An 18,193-nucleotide genomic window follows, 5' to 3' on the forward strand; every position below is an offset into this window, starting at 1 on the left:
ATTCAGAGTTTCTCTTGTTACCTCGGTCTTTGACTAGAATTTGGCCTTTGGCTATTTAAAAATTTCAATTCTATTGAAGAAAGAAATTTTTGTCCCAAACTGAAGTAGTCATTCATCAGTAGTCACCGTACAGTTAGTCATCAATTTGTGATACATTCACTTGCATAATTGTATTATTGTATAGTTGCAATTTAGTCACAACTCTCCATATTATTTTTGCCTATATAAGAAACATTCAAATTTTTTTGCTTTTTTCCTGCAAACACATCAGTAATGTTGTAATATCAAAATTGCAGTCTTTGTATAACCACTAAAACCACATTCATGTCCATATTCTTAAAACACACATCCATATAGCTTTTGCTACCAATTTCCATTCAAATTATGTATAGATCAATCAAACATGTTTTTCAATTCATAAATATTCATTAAAACCATTAATTGGCCTTCCATGCCAATAAATAAATAAAATATTCAAAATAGGCCCATTCAGAGAATTTATAAGTGTCACGCCTCTTTTCGATAAGTGTTATTTTAAAACCATAAGTCACATTTTGTATAAGTCACATTTCCACCTCTAGCAACTAAATGAAACAATAAGCATTTTTATTACTTTGTCGTGGAAAAGAATAAGGCGTCATTTTAAAGATCCGAGACCCTTCAAGTAGAAGGTCAAACCATCGGCAATCACTCTACTTAAAAGAGAATTAGTCTAATTGTTGTGTATAGTTGCTGCTATTTCTCGTGATGTCATGTCCCCATTTTTATTTTCCTCTATAGTACAACTAGGGTAGATTTCCTGGGCACAGAATGGATGTCATGAGAGCAAGTTTATGTCATCATGGATTCTGGTGGATTTTTGAGGAGTTTTACGAGATCCGATGGCATATTCTATTATCCGCACAACTTGGCTTTCATTATGTTACATTCTGACAACTTTCAAAAAATGGCTTTATCATTGGGTTTGACTTAATTAATTATGCTTGGGGTGGCATTCTGGGAGAATAACTTGATGGAACGCCTCAGTGTAATAGCTCGTTGGAACCGAAATGAGAAGATCTATAGGATGGAATGCTGAGAAGTGACTTCTAGTGGCCAGATAAAGTATGGTGGGTGATTTACCATTTGTTATTTTTTGTAGCATCAAATGTGTTCTAGACATGAAATTTGGTGGAGAGGCTAGAATACATGAGATCTCCAAAACTCAGAAATAATTTCTGGAAATTCCGCCTAGAAATGAAATAATTGGATTATTAACTAGTTTTAAAATATTTCATGAGTCTAAACTTAGGGAATATGGTTAATTAATCAGTATTAATTAAGTCAAGGCGAGAATCATTTAGAAACTCACATGGATCGATCCAGAGATGATCCTAGCCATTGATTATGTTTTTTTCTTAGCTGTTAGTGCTCCAACAGAGGATTATAAGAGGAGGTTGATGTGGTGATGGAGAATACCCAGTGCAAATACTCAGTTTCCTAGGCAATTTGATTTTCTCAGTACCAGCAACTCAGTAGAGAAGATAGAGTCAGAGGGTGAGTAGCAGCTGGAAGAGGAGGGAAACAACATTCCTGGAGGAATATTTCTAGTCACCGAAAGAGGCAAAGGAAGGAAGGCCAAAATTTCAATAGGGGCAGCGTAAGCTGCGCGTAGAGGGTGACGAAGGGAGTTCAGTGCAGAGACTAGGGAGGCAATTTCGGTGGAAGAAAATAGCTATGGTGTGAGATAAAATGCTCACGATATTTTTGCCAGTATTTTCGTCAAATTATATTGTTATTTGGGAATCTAAATTATTGTACTCAGAATTGTTGCTGAAGATTAATAATAAAACCCTCATTTGTTGCACCGATTTTCCCAAGTTGGGTTTTTCTAAGGACAATTGTCCAAAAATAACTGTTTCAAAATTCTTATGTGTGTGCTAGAATTTCTCAGTTTCTAGTATTTTATTTTCCGCAATCTTTTTATGGTGAAAATTGTAGTTTTGATTTTACTTGTTGTTTGTCGTAGCAAATAAACTGCTTAATTAAAATTTTCAGTTAGAAGAATAATTTCTAGTAGTTTAAATAGATAACATTTCACATGGTATCAGAGCAAGATTGATCAGCTAGAGAGCTCATGAGCGAAAAGAAGGAATTTTGCTGCTCAGTGTGAGCAGCACGTCAAAATTCCCAAGGGGCAGTGCATTCTTTTTGCCTAGATGCCGAATTGCTTGAGGAAAACATATTTTTCTAAAAGGGGAAGAAAATTTTGATTCTTAAAGAGCAAGTGATTCCAGAGGAAGCAGGTACAACTCATATTTTCTTGTTGAGAAGATATCTAGATGGACGCAAAGGGTTTTTGAAGAAGTTCACTAGAGCAGAGAAAACATCAAGATGGAAAAGAGAAATAGCACACCATAAATTCTTCAACATAGCCATGGACAGAAGTAACATTCAGGAGACTTCAGATTTTTTTTCCAGATTGGAGGAAAATTTGCTTGCTTAGCAATATCAACTTCACAGGGAGTCTAGTATATAGGCAGTGGAGCATCAATTCACATGAAAGTGGTTAGAGAATATTTCTCTAGCTACAAAGAGGAGCAAATGGACTTCTAGATTACTATGGAAAACAAAATGAAATGTACTCTAGAAGGGAGAGGTACCATATATTTTCAGGCAGAGTCAGGAACAAACACCAACGCTACATTCATGTGCCAGGATTAGGTATGAATTTGATTTCACTATCACAGTTACAAGATAAGGGGTATGATATTCACTCCGTAGGGAAGAAAGTGTATGTCAAACACCCGAGCTAGAAAAAGGTAAGACAGATTGGAGTTCGAAGTAACAGTTTGTACCAGTTACAAATCGATTCTCCAATGGAACTAATAGGTAGTAATAATAGTAGTGGGAAGGAGCTGAATGAGTTATGGCATAGGAGAATGGGACATATGCACCATGGAGCACTCAGGTTGCTCAAAGAAACAGTAACAAGGGTTCCAAAATTGGGCACAAAACACGATGATGTGTGCAGAGGATGCGTACTTGGGAAGTATGCTAAGGCAACATTTCCAAGAAGTGATAACAGAGCTGATGGCGTGTTAGGACTCATACATTCAGATATTTGCGGCCCGATATCCACTATAGCTCTCAGCAGTGCTGAATATTTCGTCACCTTTATTGATGACCATTCCAAGAAAACCTGGATCTACTTCTTGAAGACCAAGGACGAGGTCTTCGATTGTTTCAGAGAGTTTAAAGCTCTCGTGGAGAATGCGACAAGGAAGAAGATCAAGGTGCTTCACTCAAATAATGGTGGAGAATATATTGATAAGGACTTCACAGATATTTGTGTGAAGGAAGGCATCAAGAGAGAATGGATAGCTCCATATAATCCACAGCAGAATGGTGTAGTGGAGCGGAAAAACAAAACCATTGTTGGAGCTACAAAGGCTATGTTATATGACCAGGATCTACCCAGATTTCTATGGACGGAAGCATGTAACACGATGGTATATATTCAAAACCAGACTCCTAAAAGAGCATTGGAGAAGAAAACGCCAGAAGGAGTCTTCACAGGGAAAAAGCCAGAAGTTAGCCACTTCCTAATTTTTTGCAGCATTGCTTATTGCTGCATGCAAGAGAGCAGCAGATTTGAGTTGCGGGATGCAGTACTGCGTAGGCTAACGAAGGGATTGCGTAGAGGCAGCAGAGAGAAGCTCATCTTGAGCCAAGGCCAGTGTCAGATCGGCAGTGGGAATTAGATTTTTCTCACTAGACTTATTGTCAGTCATTTCTCTATATGGACTACTAGATTTGAGCATCCATAGTTTTGTACTTATATTTACTACTGCATAATAATAAAGCCCTCAGCTGCTACACTGATTTTCCCAAGTTGGGTTTTCTGGGGACATTGGTCCAAAAATCACTGTGTATTTGTGTGTGTGCGCATCTATACTTCCAATATTATTTTCTTCCGTAGTGTTTTTTTTGTGAAGGCTACAGTGTATTAGTTTCGATATTTATTGTAGAATACAGTAAATAATTTGTTCAATTTATTTAACAAATAGAAAAAACTTAATCAGTTTTTGCAGTAGGATTTTGGGTTTCGGAATTTTCACATGGTATCAGAGCATAGATCATAAGACAAAGAGCTCAGTAGCAGAAGGGAAGAGGAATTTCGAAACTCTGCGTAGGCAGCAGTTTGAAACCCTTAGAGGCAGCGCAGTTCATTTGGCTACAAGGGTCATTTTTTGAGGAAAAAATTATTTCTCTGAGAGAGTCGACAAAGAATAAATTTTCCAGATCAAAGAGTACCAGAGGTAGAGGAAGCAACAATATTTTCCTTGCAAAGGGGATCTTCAGTTGGGACGCAATTATTTTGCAGCAGTTTGCTTGTGCAAAATAGCGTCAGGAGGAAGGAAAAGCACACACTGAGGGAATTCTTTTCTTAGGGAACTTCTACACCAGAAGTTCGATTTTTCCCAGCATAGCAACAGTAGTTGTGAGCATATTTGCCCACTCCAGCAAGGAGTGCTAGATCCAGTTAGTAGCTACGCAGAGGAAAAGAGGAGGAATTTGAACTTTTGTAGAGATGGCATCAACAGGGCTGAGAGATCAGGATCGGTTAGACGAATCCTCCAACTACATGACTTGGAAGGAAATAATTTCTTGTCTTCTAGATGAATACGATCTCAAAGCATACATTGATAACGTGGTAGCTATCCCCACGGATGTAGATCAAATGAAGACCTACAAGAAGGAGATGGCGAAAGCAAAACAACTGATTCTCAATGGGGTTCGAGATCACGTGGTATCTCACATAGCAGGCAAAGATACTGCCAGATAGATGTGGGAAGCTCTCGCTACTCTATACCAAGGATCTTCCGAGAAACAGAAGATGTATCTTGAGGAGAAGTTGAGATGTACAAGGATCAAAAAAGGGGAGCTCATAGACCCCTTCCTCACTAGGATTTAGGATGACTGAGACCAGCTGTCTGCAATAGGGTCAGCACCCCATCCTACATAATTGGTGCGGTTAGCTCTAAACAACGCTTCAAAAGACTAGAAGGCCTTCGTCCAGAATATTCTGGGTAGAGACAAGTTGCCTGATTTGGATCAAATGTGGGTTGATCTGCAACAGGAGGAGATGAGGCGAGATTTAGTGAAGAGCACCATCAGTGGCAGCAGCAATAGCAGTGGGACGGAGCAAGTGAAAGAAGAGGAAAATGTGGCCTTCACATCAAAGGGGCAGCAGGAGTAGCGCAGAAGGAAGAAGGACATTTCCAAGGTCAAATGCTTTAGATGTGGTGAGCTTGGCCACTACAGTACCCAGTGTCCTCTCAGGAAGAAGGACAAGGAAGAGGTGCAGGACTAAGTGGCAACTCATGCAGAGATCGATAGTTTGTCCTCTAGATTGGAGAATGAGTTTGCCCTAATCACCAATATACCTCCAGGAGTGAGGTGGGGTGATTTGGTTTTGTAGCCCCAAAGAGTTACAATATGGGCAGGATTCTTGAGGAGGTCCACCTCATGAACCAATACCTTCCTACGGAAGCCCATAACATGCAGTAGCAGAATGGCTCAGTGGCAGATGGGGCAGTCAGATGTCAGAGTGACAGATGCAGTAGCTAGTAACAGTCAGATACTGGACAGTGCAGTGCAGAGTTGGTAGTAGTGCAGTTGGCACATAGCAGAGTCAGCAGCAGCACAGAGGCTTCAGTGACAGCATAGAGACTAGCAGCAGTCAGACACTTGGGAGACAGATGCATCATACTGATCATAGTTGATTCAGTATTTTGGATGTTTTTCAGTTGCAGTTGGTGCAGTTGCAACAACAACAGATGGAAAGGGAGTTGCAGTGTTGGTAGCAATTCAGCAGGGCCAACAACAGCACAGATTCAATGTATATCTGAGTTGCGCAGTAGTTGGTTGGCAGCATCAGCCATACATTAGCAGCATGACAAGAGATGGTGCAGAGGCAAGGTGTTTCTTCAGTAGGTTGCAGCTCTAGAACACATTCCTTGCTAAGAGGGAGTGTTAATTTTGGTAGCATCGGATGTGTTCTAGCCACGAAATTTGGTGGAGAGGCTAGAATACATGTATTCTCCAAATCCCCAAAAATCGTTTCTGGAAATTCCACCAAGGGACGACTTAATTAAAATAATTAATCAGTTTTTAATATTTCCTAAGTCTAAACTTAGGAAATATGATTAATTAAAGGGTATTAATTAAGTCACGATGAGAATCTTCTAGAAAAAGACTTGTATCGAGTTCTAGTTAATCTTAGCCATTGATTAAGTTTTAATCGTGGTCGTTGATGTCTCAACAAGAGATTATCAAAATAAACTTGATGGGGCTTGGAGAATATACACCAACAGTTCGATTTCACTGGCAGATCGATTTCTTGAGTAGCAGCGCTGAGTTGCTGGAGAGAGAGCTAGTGAGCTCGAAGCAGTGAGAGAGGGGCAGGGATAGTAAGGCCGAAGGAAGATTTTCCTATTCTAGTGAGTGCATTGCAGAGAGGCGGTGAGTTCCACAAAGAGGAAACATAGAGCCACACAAAGGCAACGCAGTGCTTCAAAGGGGATTTCGTATTTTGTTGGGGAGAAGCATGATTCAGTGCCAGAAGCTGGAGAGAGCATCCGGAGGCCAGAAGGGTCCATCATCCAAACAATAGATGATCAGATAGCAAGAGGGCAACAGTTCCGAGTTGTGGGACGTAGTGTTGCGTAGGCTAACACAGGGACTACATAGAGGCAACAGAGAACCGCTCATCTTGAGCCAAGGTCAATGTCGGATCGCCAGTGAGAGTGAGATTTTTCTCACTAGACTTATTGTCAGTCATTTATCTGTATGGACTGCTAGATTTGAGCATCCACAATTTTGTACTCATATTTACTACTACATAATAATAAAACCCTCAGCTGCTACACCGGTTTTCCCAAGTTGGCTATTTCTTAGGACATTGGTCCAAAAATAACTGTGTATTTGTGTATGTGTGCATCTATTCTTCCAGTATTATTTTTCTTCCGTAGTATTTTATTTGTGAAGGCTGCAATGTATTAGTTTCGATATTGACCATAGAATACAATAAATAATCTGTTCAGTTTATTTAACAAATAGAAGAAACTTAATCAGTTGCTACAGTAGGATTCCGGGTTCAGAAATTTCACAGAGGAGCTGGAAGAACCTCCCATCGCTAGTTGTCGACCTAGCAGAGAGGTTCATCAGACAGTGAGAGATGCAGAGGAGTTTACTGGAACTCGTAGGATGAGCAAAAGACAACGCAAACATCTTGACAGGTACCGTGGGCCCAGGGTACAAAAGTGATACATATGAGGACTTGCGGGCACTAATTCTTCAAGTAGAAAAGCAAGACATCAACTCTAGATTGGCGGAGTTGAACAAAACATGGGAAGTTACTGGATGCACAGTGATGTCTAATGGTTGGATAGATAGGAATGGTAGGACCCTTCTAAATTTCTTGGTACATTGTCCTAAAGGTACCATGTTTATTAAATCAGTGGATGCATCAAAACATATCAAAGATGCAACAACGATATGTGAGTTGTTAGATGGGTTCATTCGGGAGATTGGTGTGCAGAATTTGGTGCAAGTTATAACAGACAATGCAGCTAATTATGTGTCTGCCAGCAAGATGTTTATGGAGAGGCATCACACATTATTTTGGACTTCGTGTGTGGCACATTGTCTCGATTTGCTGCTTGAGGCTATGGGGAAACTCTCCTTCATCAAGGAGGCGATTGATATGGCTAGGAGCGTTCCCAAGTTTAAGTTCACTAGAAACAAGGAGTTGTGGCATCCTGCGAGCACACATTTTGCCACAAACATTATTACTCTTCAGTCTTTGCTTCGATGTCAGTTCAAGTTGAAGCAAATGTTTGTGTCTGATGACTGGCGTAATTGTAGATACAACAGGAGACAGGACGGGAGAGCCATTGCAAAAATGGTGTACTCTACAAAGTTTTGGCATGGGGTAGACCTTCAAGTGTCAAGAGTCAAGAGTCAAGACTCATTAGTTTATTTGACACTCTTACAGGTTGGAGTTCGCATGCCTCAATGATTTAGTGTATGTGCATTACAACATCTGACTTTGAGTGAGGAAAATAGAAGCACCAATGGATCCAGATGCCATTTACTTAGACAATATTGATGTGTTGTCTGAGTGGAGGGTGGAGTTTGAGGAGCCCATCTTGGAGGAGTCACCTTCATGGTTAGAGCCAGATGATCCATTAGAATAGGGGCAGCAAGAGGAGGAGGACTCGGAGGAGGAGCAGCACTCGGAGGAAGAGCAGGAGGAAGAGGAGGAGGAGGAGGACACTGTGGGAGGATCAGCATCAACACCATCTGCTATAGATATAAGAGAGCACAACTCCATACCTAGCACTCATTATTTGAAATTAGGTGCAAAGGCAGGGCCAAGGCCTTCTACTACTAGGGGCAGACTTGGCAAATAACCCATCATGTTTTCCCGTAAAAGGGGGAGAGGGCAGTGATTTCAGATAGATAGTTGCTAGTTTTATTTGTTTTTCTACATATAACTCATGATGATGAGATACTTTTATATATGTGATGTTATTTTGTATTGGTTCTCCACATTTGAGTCCTTGAATGGAAAATTATCAGGCATCAACAAGATTTGGTATCGCCTTTGATGTATCATTTCTATTTGACAGCATATATATCAATGATTTCTTCATATTTAGGTGCCAATGTGTTTATTTCATGTTGTTATTGCTTTATATGCTTAAAAATTTGAAAAAAAAAAATGAATATATTATGCATTTTTATGCTTGCCGATATTTTCGCTGATATTGCCATAAGATGTTTTCAGGACCCTCGCCGATATTTTTCCGATACCGATATTTTTAACACTGGCTAGGTGGACTCTGCGCACTGCTGAAAATTCTCTGCTCAAATCTGCTCCAAACAATTGTTGAATAGCCACCAAAACTCCACACAAATTCTCCTCTAAAAATAGACTTTATCTCCAAAGCCCAATCTCTCCTTGAAATCTGTTGCTCTTGTCTCCTCACAATCTTCAACAAATGAGCTTTGCGCACTGTATAAATGAGAGAAATTCGGTCCTGGAGATTCCCTCAATATTTTCCCTTCAAAATGCCAACAAACTCCTGCTATAGACTACAACCAAGGGAAAAATCTATCCAACAACTCAGAATCTCTAACCCACAGCTGCTGCTCCAAAAAATGTGCCACAAAATGCTCTTGTGCCCAAGAAATGCGTAGAGCGATCTAATCTCCCGCCATAAGCACAAGGAAATCCTTGAATTGGACTCCCAAACTTCCTCACTAGGGAGACAAAGTTATCCGAAATGAGGGTGGAATGTCTGCTCGAAATTCTTGTGCTAAACAACGCTTTTCTTCTTGTGCTAAACAACCCCAAGAGAAGATGAAAGGTGAAATCTAATAGTCAAAAGATAATCCACAAAATGAGTCCATCCTATTATAATTTCTCCTCACACCTCTAGAATCCTTTTTTAATATTATTTTATTAGAGGGGGCCATTTTCCACTAAGTTACTTTTGCCAACATTTAATAAAATAATAATTTTCAACTATTCTCTAATAAAATAATACTAGCCACCTTTCTCCAATAATATTTTCCCCTTTTTAATTAATATTACTAAAATTGGGAAAAATTCCTTGGTGACTCCCATGCTCACAAGGTTGGGAATATTATAGTCCTCCCCGCGAAAAATTTCTTGTCCTCAAGCAATGCTTGAACAAGCACTCCCTCTCTCCGTTGACCCAAACTGTCACTGCAAACAATACCGGGGTCCCAAATGTGCCACTGAGTCAACCTGAATCTATGCACCATCCTGTCATAAATGAATCCCTCAATACCGGGGTCCCATGCTAATCTAAAAAAGATGCCACCATGTCGACGCTGCGCCACCCAATGGTGAAATACTAATAAAGGCCAAATACATCCTACCGAGGCATCTCCATGATGCCAAAGCCTACCCATCCAAAGCTAACCCAGCAATAGGGAAAGCCTGCCTTGCCATACGATGAAGACCTTTGCGAACACCCATGTGTCAACACAAGAGTGAACTAGATCACTCTCTTCCATGACTCCACTCATCACGAGACAGAGTGATCTATCAACCAATTAAATTCGTGGATTACATAGCTAGAATTGTTGCGGCATAGCTCTGACAACTATTGGAATCCATTTGTGCCTCGTCTCTAGTCCCTACATGCAATCAATATATAGGATCCATATATCATGAAAGAATCTGATGCATGCTAAACTGCCCTGTGCCTAACACTGCATTGTACTAATGACTGTTGGAAACAACCTGTGCCAAATAGCTACCCCCTTAACGCAACCAATAGATGGGTATCCGATACTCGCAATCGACTCAGTGTATGCGAATCTGTCCTGCTCTTTCCAACCATCACTGCTAACTCTGCCATCTTCCCTCTTGATAATGTATCGATATAATGTTTGGAGCCCAGACAGGAAAACTGCCTCAGTCATACATGGTATCCTCTGCTCATACAGGACCTTGACATGCCCCGTTGAAAGAGTGGCACATGTCTCCCCTGTGTCCAGCTCCCCAGGTGTAGGCTCAGTGATGAACGATATGCCATGCTTGCAGAAGATCACCTCATCTTCCAGCGTGTGGCTATCAAATCGCGCACTAACCTTGCTCCTCCACTGGAGAATATCTATTATGCCCCTAAGATATTGAATCTCATAGCGTTGTCTCAGGCAAATCCCCCAAGTCTTGCTATCCACACTGTTGGTTTGGTTCAAACATAAGGCTCCCCTCAACTGCACGTGGTGCCAATGAGTGGAAGATGTGTGGGTTCTGATGGGTATGATCAAGAACCCATGTGAATGCTTCTGACCTGTCCTGTGACCAATCCGCTTTCCCATCTTGGGTATGTGCACCCCAATGGCATGCTTGACATCCTCGTCAAGGAATCTCCCTGCTAGTTGCACTCCCTCAGTCCACAGTGCAACCCCACACACTACTTCATATAACCATATATTTTCGTGTTACCTGCCATACAAATGCACCCAGTCGCACATCTCTGTGCACAGCCGACCCTGCTACATGGTGTTGCATCATCCTGGATCAACTGGTATCCCTCTTGTATCAATTTGGTTGTCACTCTATGATGAAATGCACTGTGATGTGAACTGCTCCTACTCCACGGTGCAACCTTGCACACCACTCGCACCACTGCACACCTTTGTGCTCCTCCGCATACTGCTGCACACCGCTGCATACCCCTATACACCCTTAGATATCAAGGTTTAAGACTGAGTCCATAGGCATCATCCTGCATCCTGTCAGGGTTGCCATCTCTACTACCACACCTCCATAACTGTAATGACCCACCTATAGCTATAAATAAAATACAAGTATTAGCATACATACGAGGCCTCCATACGATAGCTATGTATGCATGGACCCGTATGTAACGCACTATATATATAATAAACCCTCAAATGAACAGAAAATGTTAGTTTTAATTTTTAAAATTTTAATTTGTTAATTAAAATTTATGAGATTAAATTAAAATTATAAATTAAATTAAATCATTAAAATAAATAAATCAAATTTAGATATTCGAATAAAATCACCAAATCAATTCAGATTTCGTTTATAAAATCAACACGTATCCAAATTAGGACATGGAGATGGAGGAAGTCGGTGAATGGAGACTTATAAGAAGGAAGGGGCGGTTGGAGGAAGGGGGGTCGAAAGGAGGAGGAAAATTTGTAACACAGAGTTTTTCAACAGAAAAGACTGAGCCTTGTTTGTTCTGAAGTTTTTGGGCACGGGGGAACAAAGTGCAGCAATTGAGAAGCATTCTGGATTGAGTACCTACTGTACTTAGTTTGGCTGGGAGGTTATGGTCTTCTGGTAACGGGAGCGAGAGCTGGAGCAATTATGAAGCCTCTTCATCTACAGGAAAACAGGTAGGTACTTCTCATCAAATAAATCAATTTGATATATGAAATTTGTTAAATTTAAGAGCATGTTCATAAAGATTTCATATCCTATTCAGAGCAAAAAGTTGTTTAATTTATTTTCAGTCCTTAAAATAACCTTGGATGAGTAGACCTCCCCTCATGATCCTCTTAGAGAGATCTGACAGGAAAATCTCCCTAAGTGCCGGTGGCAGTGTCACTAAGGTGTTGTTGCTCTGTGACTTGTGCACCCCACATATCCGTGGAAAATCTTCATCTCCATACAACGCTATGTCTGGTGGTCGACCTATGCCACCTCCTCTGATTAGCCCTTGCCGAAGTGTGCTAATCCTCCTACGATCCCATGTCTGGACAACTTGCCATGGCAACTCATGGAATCTACCTGCTCCCTTATCAACCCATCCTATCAATAGGAATGTCTAGAACTTTGATGGAAATCTGAAACTGTGTATGCACTCAGGCACTGGATCCATCACAAAGCTAATGTTATCATCGAAGAAATCCCTGATAATAGTCTAGCCCTGTAGCCCCTCTGGTAACCCATGACCCTTGTGGAACTATGGCAAGGGATATACATTGACACCTAATCCACTCCACCGGGTACCAACTTAGAATCTCTCGCCATCCAACCCCTAGAGAGGAATCAAATGCATGAGCTCCCGTACACAGAACAAGCCCTCCATCTTGTGAATGTTGCACCCTGTGCAACTCGTGTTGCCTCATCTCACCATCCCGGTCAACACATAAACTCTGTCGAGGTGACTTTGCCTCTCCCTCTCCACTATGCAGAGGCTACCTACTAATGCTACAAGCCCCATCTATGTATGTCTGAAGAGTGCTGCTCCAATATGAACTCTAGTTGTACCATTAAGGAATCCAATCATTCCCTAATATGAGTCAGTTTGGCCGCTGATTCAACCCAAATCGCTCTTATTCCAACTAGCTCCTCATTCTATTGTAGAATGGCCTCTCATACTATCATGGCCTTCTTTTTTAAATTCTAGAAGGCTGGCCTAAAACTGATGAAACTGATGTGGGCGACTATCATCTGTAAACTCGGTCATAGATTTGGACCCCTCTGTGTATTTTGGCACCTTGTCAATGGCGGATATGTCTCTAGGCACCTCATCAATCTGTTGTGAGCGACCATTGTCTAAAAACTTGATCATAGTGTTGGGTAACTCATCAATTTTTGACACCTCATCCATCAGTGGTACCTCCTCAACAGATGACCCTCTGAGTGTATCCTCTACTCTCTCCACTAAGGTGTCAACTGGAGCTAGCAAGGAATTCTCCAACAAGGGTGACTTCCACATCTCACTAGGTATACCTACATGCTTCTCACACTCTTGCATGTCCACTACCTCATGATCAACCTCCTCCTCAGGCTTCTGATATCTAAGGCCAGGTCTCCACTAGCAGAAGCGCCCCTTAGTCTCACCCTCTAATTGCCCCTGTCTTGTCCACTCCTTTTGAGGAAGTCTGGTGCCTTGATTCTGTTGAATTTTCCCACATGGTGTGAATGGTTGCACCCCCATGGCATGCACACTTCTAGTGTCTCTATTGTAAGGATTAGGATGGCTCTGGTTTGTCACCTTCCTCAACTAGGCGAACCTCTCATTGTTCCAGCAGATTCCACGCCAAAATTCCTACATACTAAAGCTTCCTTGAGCCATGGGTTTGTCTATGATTTCATCTGTCACTATGCATACATGCCCAACACCTTCATGATCTTGCTAGCTTCCCCACAACTAGCCAAGATCATGCTCTGATACCACTGTAATGTTCCTAACTGAATTTAACAACTAATATCAAACAATGGACTAGGAAAAATAAATAAATTGGAACTCATACATAACAATTAAAACACCAAAATGTCTAGTAACACAATTTGAGCCATTTTATTAATTTTGTGATAAAAAATATATAAAATGAGGTGAAATTTTGGAACATGGGCTTGCTATGCAAGTTAAGTAGAACCCAGAAAAATGGCTCGGACCTAAGTGGTAGAAATGGCCCCAGAGTGATTTGCGCTCTATCGAGAAATAATCTACTACTCACTGTTGGTTGGAATGTTCATCTCAGGGTTGAATACTCCTCAGAATTCTCTGAAAATTTTGCTCTAAAGTGCTCTCCCAAAACCCAGAAAAACCCAGAAATGGTTTGAGCTTAATCTAGATAATGAAAAAGCCCTCCAAAATTGTGCAAATGGCTCTTTGGCTGGCTATACGCCCTATTGGGTTTCTACCCTTTATATCGCTTAGAGAATTTTGAAAAATTAACCTCGGCCTCTACACACCAATCTCAACAAAACCCATAAAGGGTTTTGACTAATTACAGTTGACTTGGATGACCCCTAAAAGTGCGAATGGCTCTTCCAAATAGACTCTGCGCTTGAAAATGCTCTACTCAAATCTGCTCCAAACAACCCCTGAATAGCCACCCAAAATCCACACAAATTCTCCTCTAAAAATAGGCTTTATCTCCAACCCCAATCTCTCCCGAAATCCGTTTCTCCTCTCTCCTGGGTAATCTTTGGCGAATGAGCTTTACACACTCTTTAAATGAGAGAAATCTGGCCCTGGAGATTCCCTCAATCTTTGCCCTTCAAAATTCCAACAAGCTTCTGCTACAACCAAAGGAAAACTCTATACAAAAGCCCGAAATCTCTAACCCACAATTGCTGCTCCAAAAGATGTGCCACAAACTCCTCCTATGCCCAAGGAATGTGCAAAGCTGATCTAATCTCCTGCAATTAGCTCAAGGGAAGCCTTGAATTGGACTTCCAAACCATCTCACTAGGGAGACACTCGAAATTCTCCGAAATGAGGGTGGAATGTCTGCTAGTAATTCCTGTGCTAAACAACACTTTTCTTATTGTGCTAAACAACCCAAGAGAAGATGAAAGGTGAAATGTAATAGTCAAAAGATAATCCATAAATGTGTCCATCCTCCTTTTACAATTTCTCCTCATGCCTCTAAACTCCTTTTTAATATTATTTTATTGGTGGGTGTTATTTTCCACTAAGTTACTTTTTCCACCATTTAATAAAATAATAATTTTCCGTTATTCTCCAATAAAATAATACTAGCCACCTTTCTCCAATAATATTTGCTCCTTTTTATTTAATATTACTAAAATTGGGCAAAATTTCTTAATGACTCCCATGCTCACAAAATTGAGGATATTACACCCCATGGTGTGGCAATCAATGCTTTGCATCAATAGAGGCCCATGGCTCTCAACACACAATACAAATTCCATTGTGATCCTTTGGAGGGATAAGATCTTGTATAGGGAGCCCAAGTCCAAAATGAAAACCCACTTGCAATCTTGTATAAGATCTAATGTGTCTCCTAACCTTCAAATACAATGATTCATTAGGGTAATTGAGTAAATAAGCTTGTTAATCAAGGGAAGAAGTGGACACTTCATAGTGGGTTTTGCTTCCAAAGTTGGGGCTCTGAACATGTAATAATGTTACCTCCTTGGGTAGGGGTGGTTAATAAAAGACCCTATCAAGTGGTTTCAACCTTTAAGGGAATGATAGGTCCAAGGTACAACCTTAAAATGCCAGGTGTCATGTTAAATAATGATGGAGCAAAGTGGGGACAAAGGGAAGGCTCCAAGAAATGTGCCATGGTACGAGGGTAGATATAATGAGGAAAGCCCACACCTTGGGTATATGAATGTAGGAGGGAGAAATCGTGGTACATGAGTTACCCCGACCTTTTTTTTCCCACCCTCCTTCATATGCCTTTTATTGATTTTTCTTTATTTCACTGCTCAGGGCTCTAGGGAATGAGAGCATGATGTGTAAGATATAATAGTAATTAACCCCTTAAGGTGGGTTATTTCATTGCCCACCAGGGGTTGGGACATTCATGGGTTCCTTAATGATGTATGGGGCATTCATAGGGGCCCTAAGAACTAGGGCATTGGCCATAATGATAGGGGGTATAGCTCACATTTGGTTTTTTCCCACGTGCTAAACTTTATTGTCTTGACCATCTTTTGCATTTTGTGGTACATTTCCTGTTGTATGTGGCCATAATATGCTTTTTTTTATTGCATCAACCTCCAGGGCATCTTACCAGGGCCGATCCAAGGTGTGGACAAGGGGAAGGGATGTTAGCACCTTGTGGACCCAGATAGGGAAAATGGGAAAGGGCTTGTAATGAGTGGAGGGGAGTGAGATATATGGTATCAGGAAGCAGGACCATGCAACCAAAATTAGGGTTTCACATGTAGTGTCGTTCCTAAAGCTAACAACCAATAAAGGCGATTCCACATGACAAGGATTTAGGATTAATCGCCCAATTAAGGTAAGGGAAGAAGAGTACAACCAAATCCCTTCCTTCTTCCAAGTCTCCTAGTAATACATGTGCAAGTGTGCCCAAGAAAAACAAGCATAAACACCCAATTACATAATGAAAATTCATACCTTTAGGATTGGATGGCCCACCTTCAAACATACGATCATGACAAATGAGCGAGAGTAGACAATGGCTGGATCAGGCGGCGAAGAAAAGTAGCACGTCAAAGCTATTAGGTGGCTATGAAGGGGTTGTTGTCTGCTAACTGAAGACAAATATAGGATAAAAATTCTCCTATGGGGTCACTCACTGGTGGTGGGTAACAGGCACTAAAATCCAATGCATGGTATATTTCATGAATGTAGGACATCCTATTAGATTATACATATCAATCATGTAGGAGTCGCCAGAGTGAATTTAAAGATGCCTTTAGATATGCTTGCTTCACCCTACAAGAACTAACCTTGAAGTTCAATGAATAACAAGGGTTTTGTTCATCCAATGGAGTTTCCAAAAGAGGATCTTATGATGTCGTTGAAAGGAATTACCTCTTCAAATATTTGACCAAGCAAGTAGACCCGCTTCCTCCCTGGAAACGATGACAAAAATGTTGCCACACAATCTAGTAGGGGTCCTAGTAGGGGTACCCATGGGACACCTACTAGACTAAATGACAACAATGGCATAAAGACCCTACCTATGGGACACCTACTAGACTAAATTACAACAATGGGATAAAGACCCTACCTATGGGACACCTACTAGACTAAATGACAACAATGGGATAAAGACCCACTACCACCTCAGTTAATGTCCCTTGCTCTTAACATAATTTCACCGATGGGAGGAGTCTCGATATGAAGGAAATCACTCGAAATGATATGATCAATGACAAGGTATATACTATAAAGTGATTTCCAAGGCCCATTCATGGAGAGGCTCAATTAGGGCACAATGGTTCAAGTGAAGCTAAAGAATCTCCCAGAAAGATCTAGGATTTAGGGATATTCAAATAATATCGAATATGCATAGGACCAAGACTTCCAAGATGAGGCAAGGCCTCTCTAGAGGCTTTGTAAGATAATTCTTCTTCAATTAGGGTTTTCGCTCTACTTGAGGGACCTAGAAAGACGCCCAAATGAGACCAAGGGATTTTGAGTAATCGTGGGATTAAGTTGTCCAGTATGATCACTAGATCAATCTTAGGATAGGAAAGGGTCAAGAATGATTGATTTCTCAAAGTTTTAAGTGCAAATGAGACCGTAGATGTTCAATATGGCTTCCAAAGATGTAGCCAAGGCTTGAGTTTTCTCATAAATCTACTATGGGAATTTATCCAAACTTGGAGGATCACTAGAGGAGACACCAACACAGTAGCCTATCCAAACGGTTTGCAAGATCGCCCCTCTAGTGCAATTTGCAGGTTGCACTAGCTAGCTATCTAGGGTAGGGGCCGAAATTTAGGAAAAGGGGAAAAGGAGATGGATAAGGAGGGTGGCCACCAAATTTTCTTCTACTACCGCCTTACCCTTGGGTCATGGAGTCTATGTGATTTCGAAATTTGGGCGAATTTGTCTTCAAGGAGGCTATAAGTGATGCCCTATTACCTACTTTTCAAAAATTACCCACCCAAGTTCTATGGATTTTTAGGGAAGAAAATCAGATTTCAGTCTACTAGGGACATTCATCTACTTGTTATTCAATGAGTAACATGCACAAATTTTCAATCTAAGAATTTTTACAATGATATTCAATAATTAGTGTTGGAAATACTAAGAGGGGGGTGAATCAGGATTTCTTTTCAATTGTTACTTTTACTAGTTATATCACTTATATTTAGAACACAAAATGAACAATGATAAGAATAAATGCTTTTATTAATTGAATCAAGTACAAATGAATG

General features: G+C 40.8%; 1 protein-coding gene across 1 annotated transcript in view; it reads left to right on the plus strand.

Annotated features, from left to right (window-relative positions):
- The first annotated feature begins 11,673 nt into the window (after positions 1-11,673).
- The window catches only part of LOC149227577 (uncharacterized), a 113,199-nt gene continuing 106,679 nt past the window's right edge, over positions 11,674-18,193 (plus strand). Inside the window, exons 1-2 of the mRNA XM_089380540.1 lie at positions 11,674-11,797; positions 11,880-11,961. Of these exons, the coding sequence (XP_089236666.1) occupies positions 11,674-11,797; positions 11,880-11,961 (206 nt within the window). The remainder of the gene's footprint in view (positions 11,798-11,879; positions 11,962-18,193) is intronic.

The sequence above is a fragment of the Pinus tabuliformis genome, chromosome J (genome assembly GCF_031772625.1).
Source record: "Pinus tabuliformis cultivar Carrire ecotype Pingquan chromosome J, CPIR1, whole genome shotgun sequence".
Taxonomy (NCBI): domain Eukaryota; kingdom Viridiplantae; phylum Streptophyta; class Pinopsida; order Pinales; family Pinaceae; genus Pinus; species Pinus tabuliformis.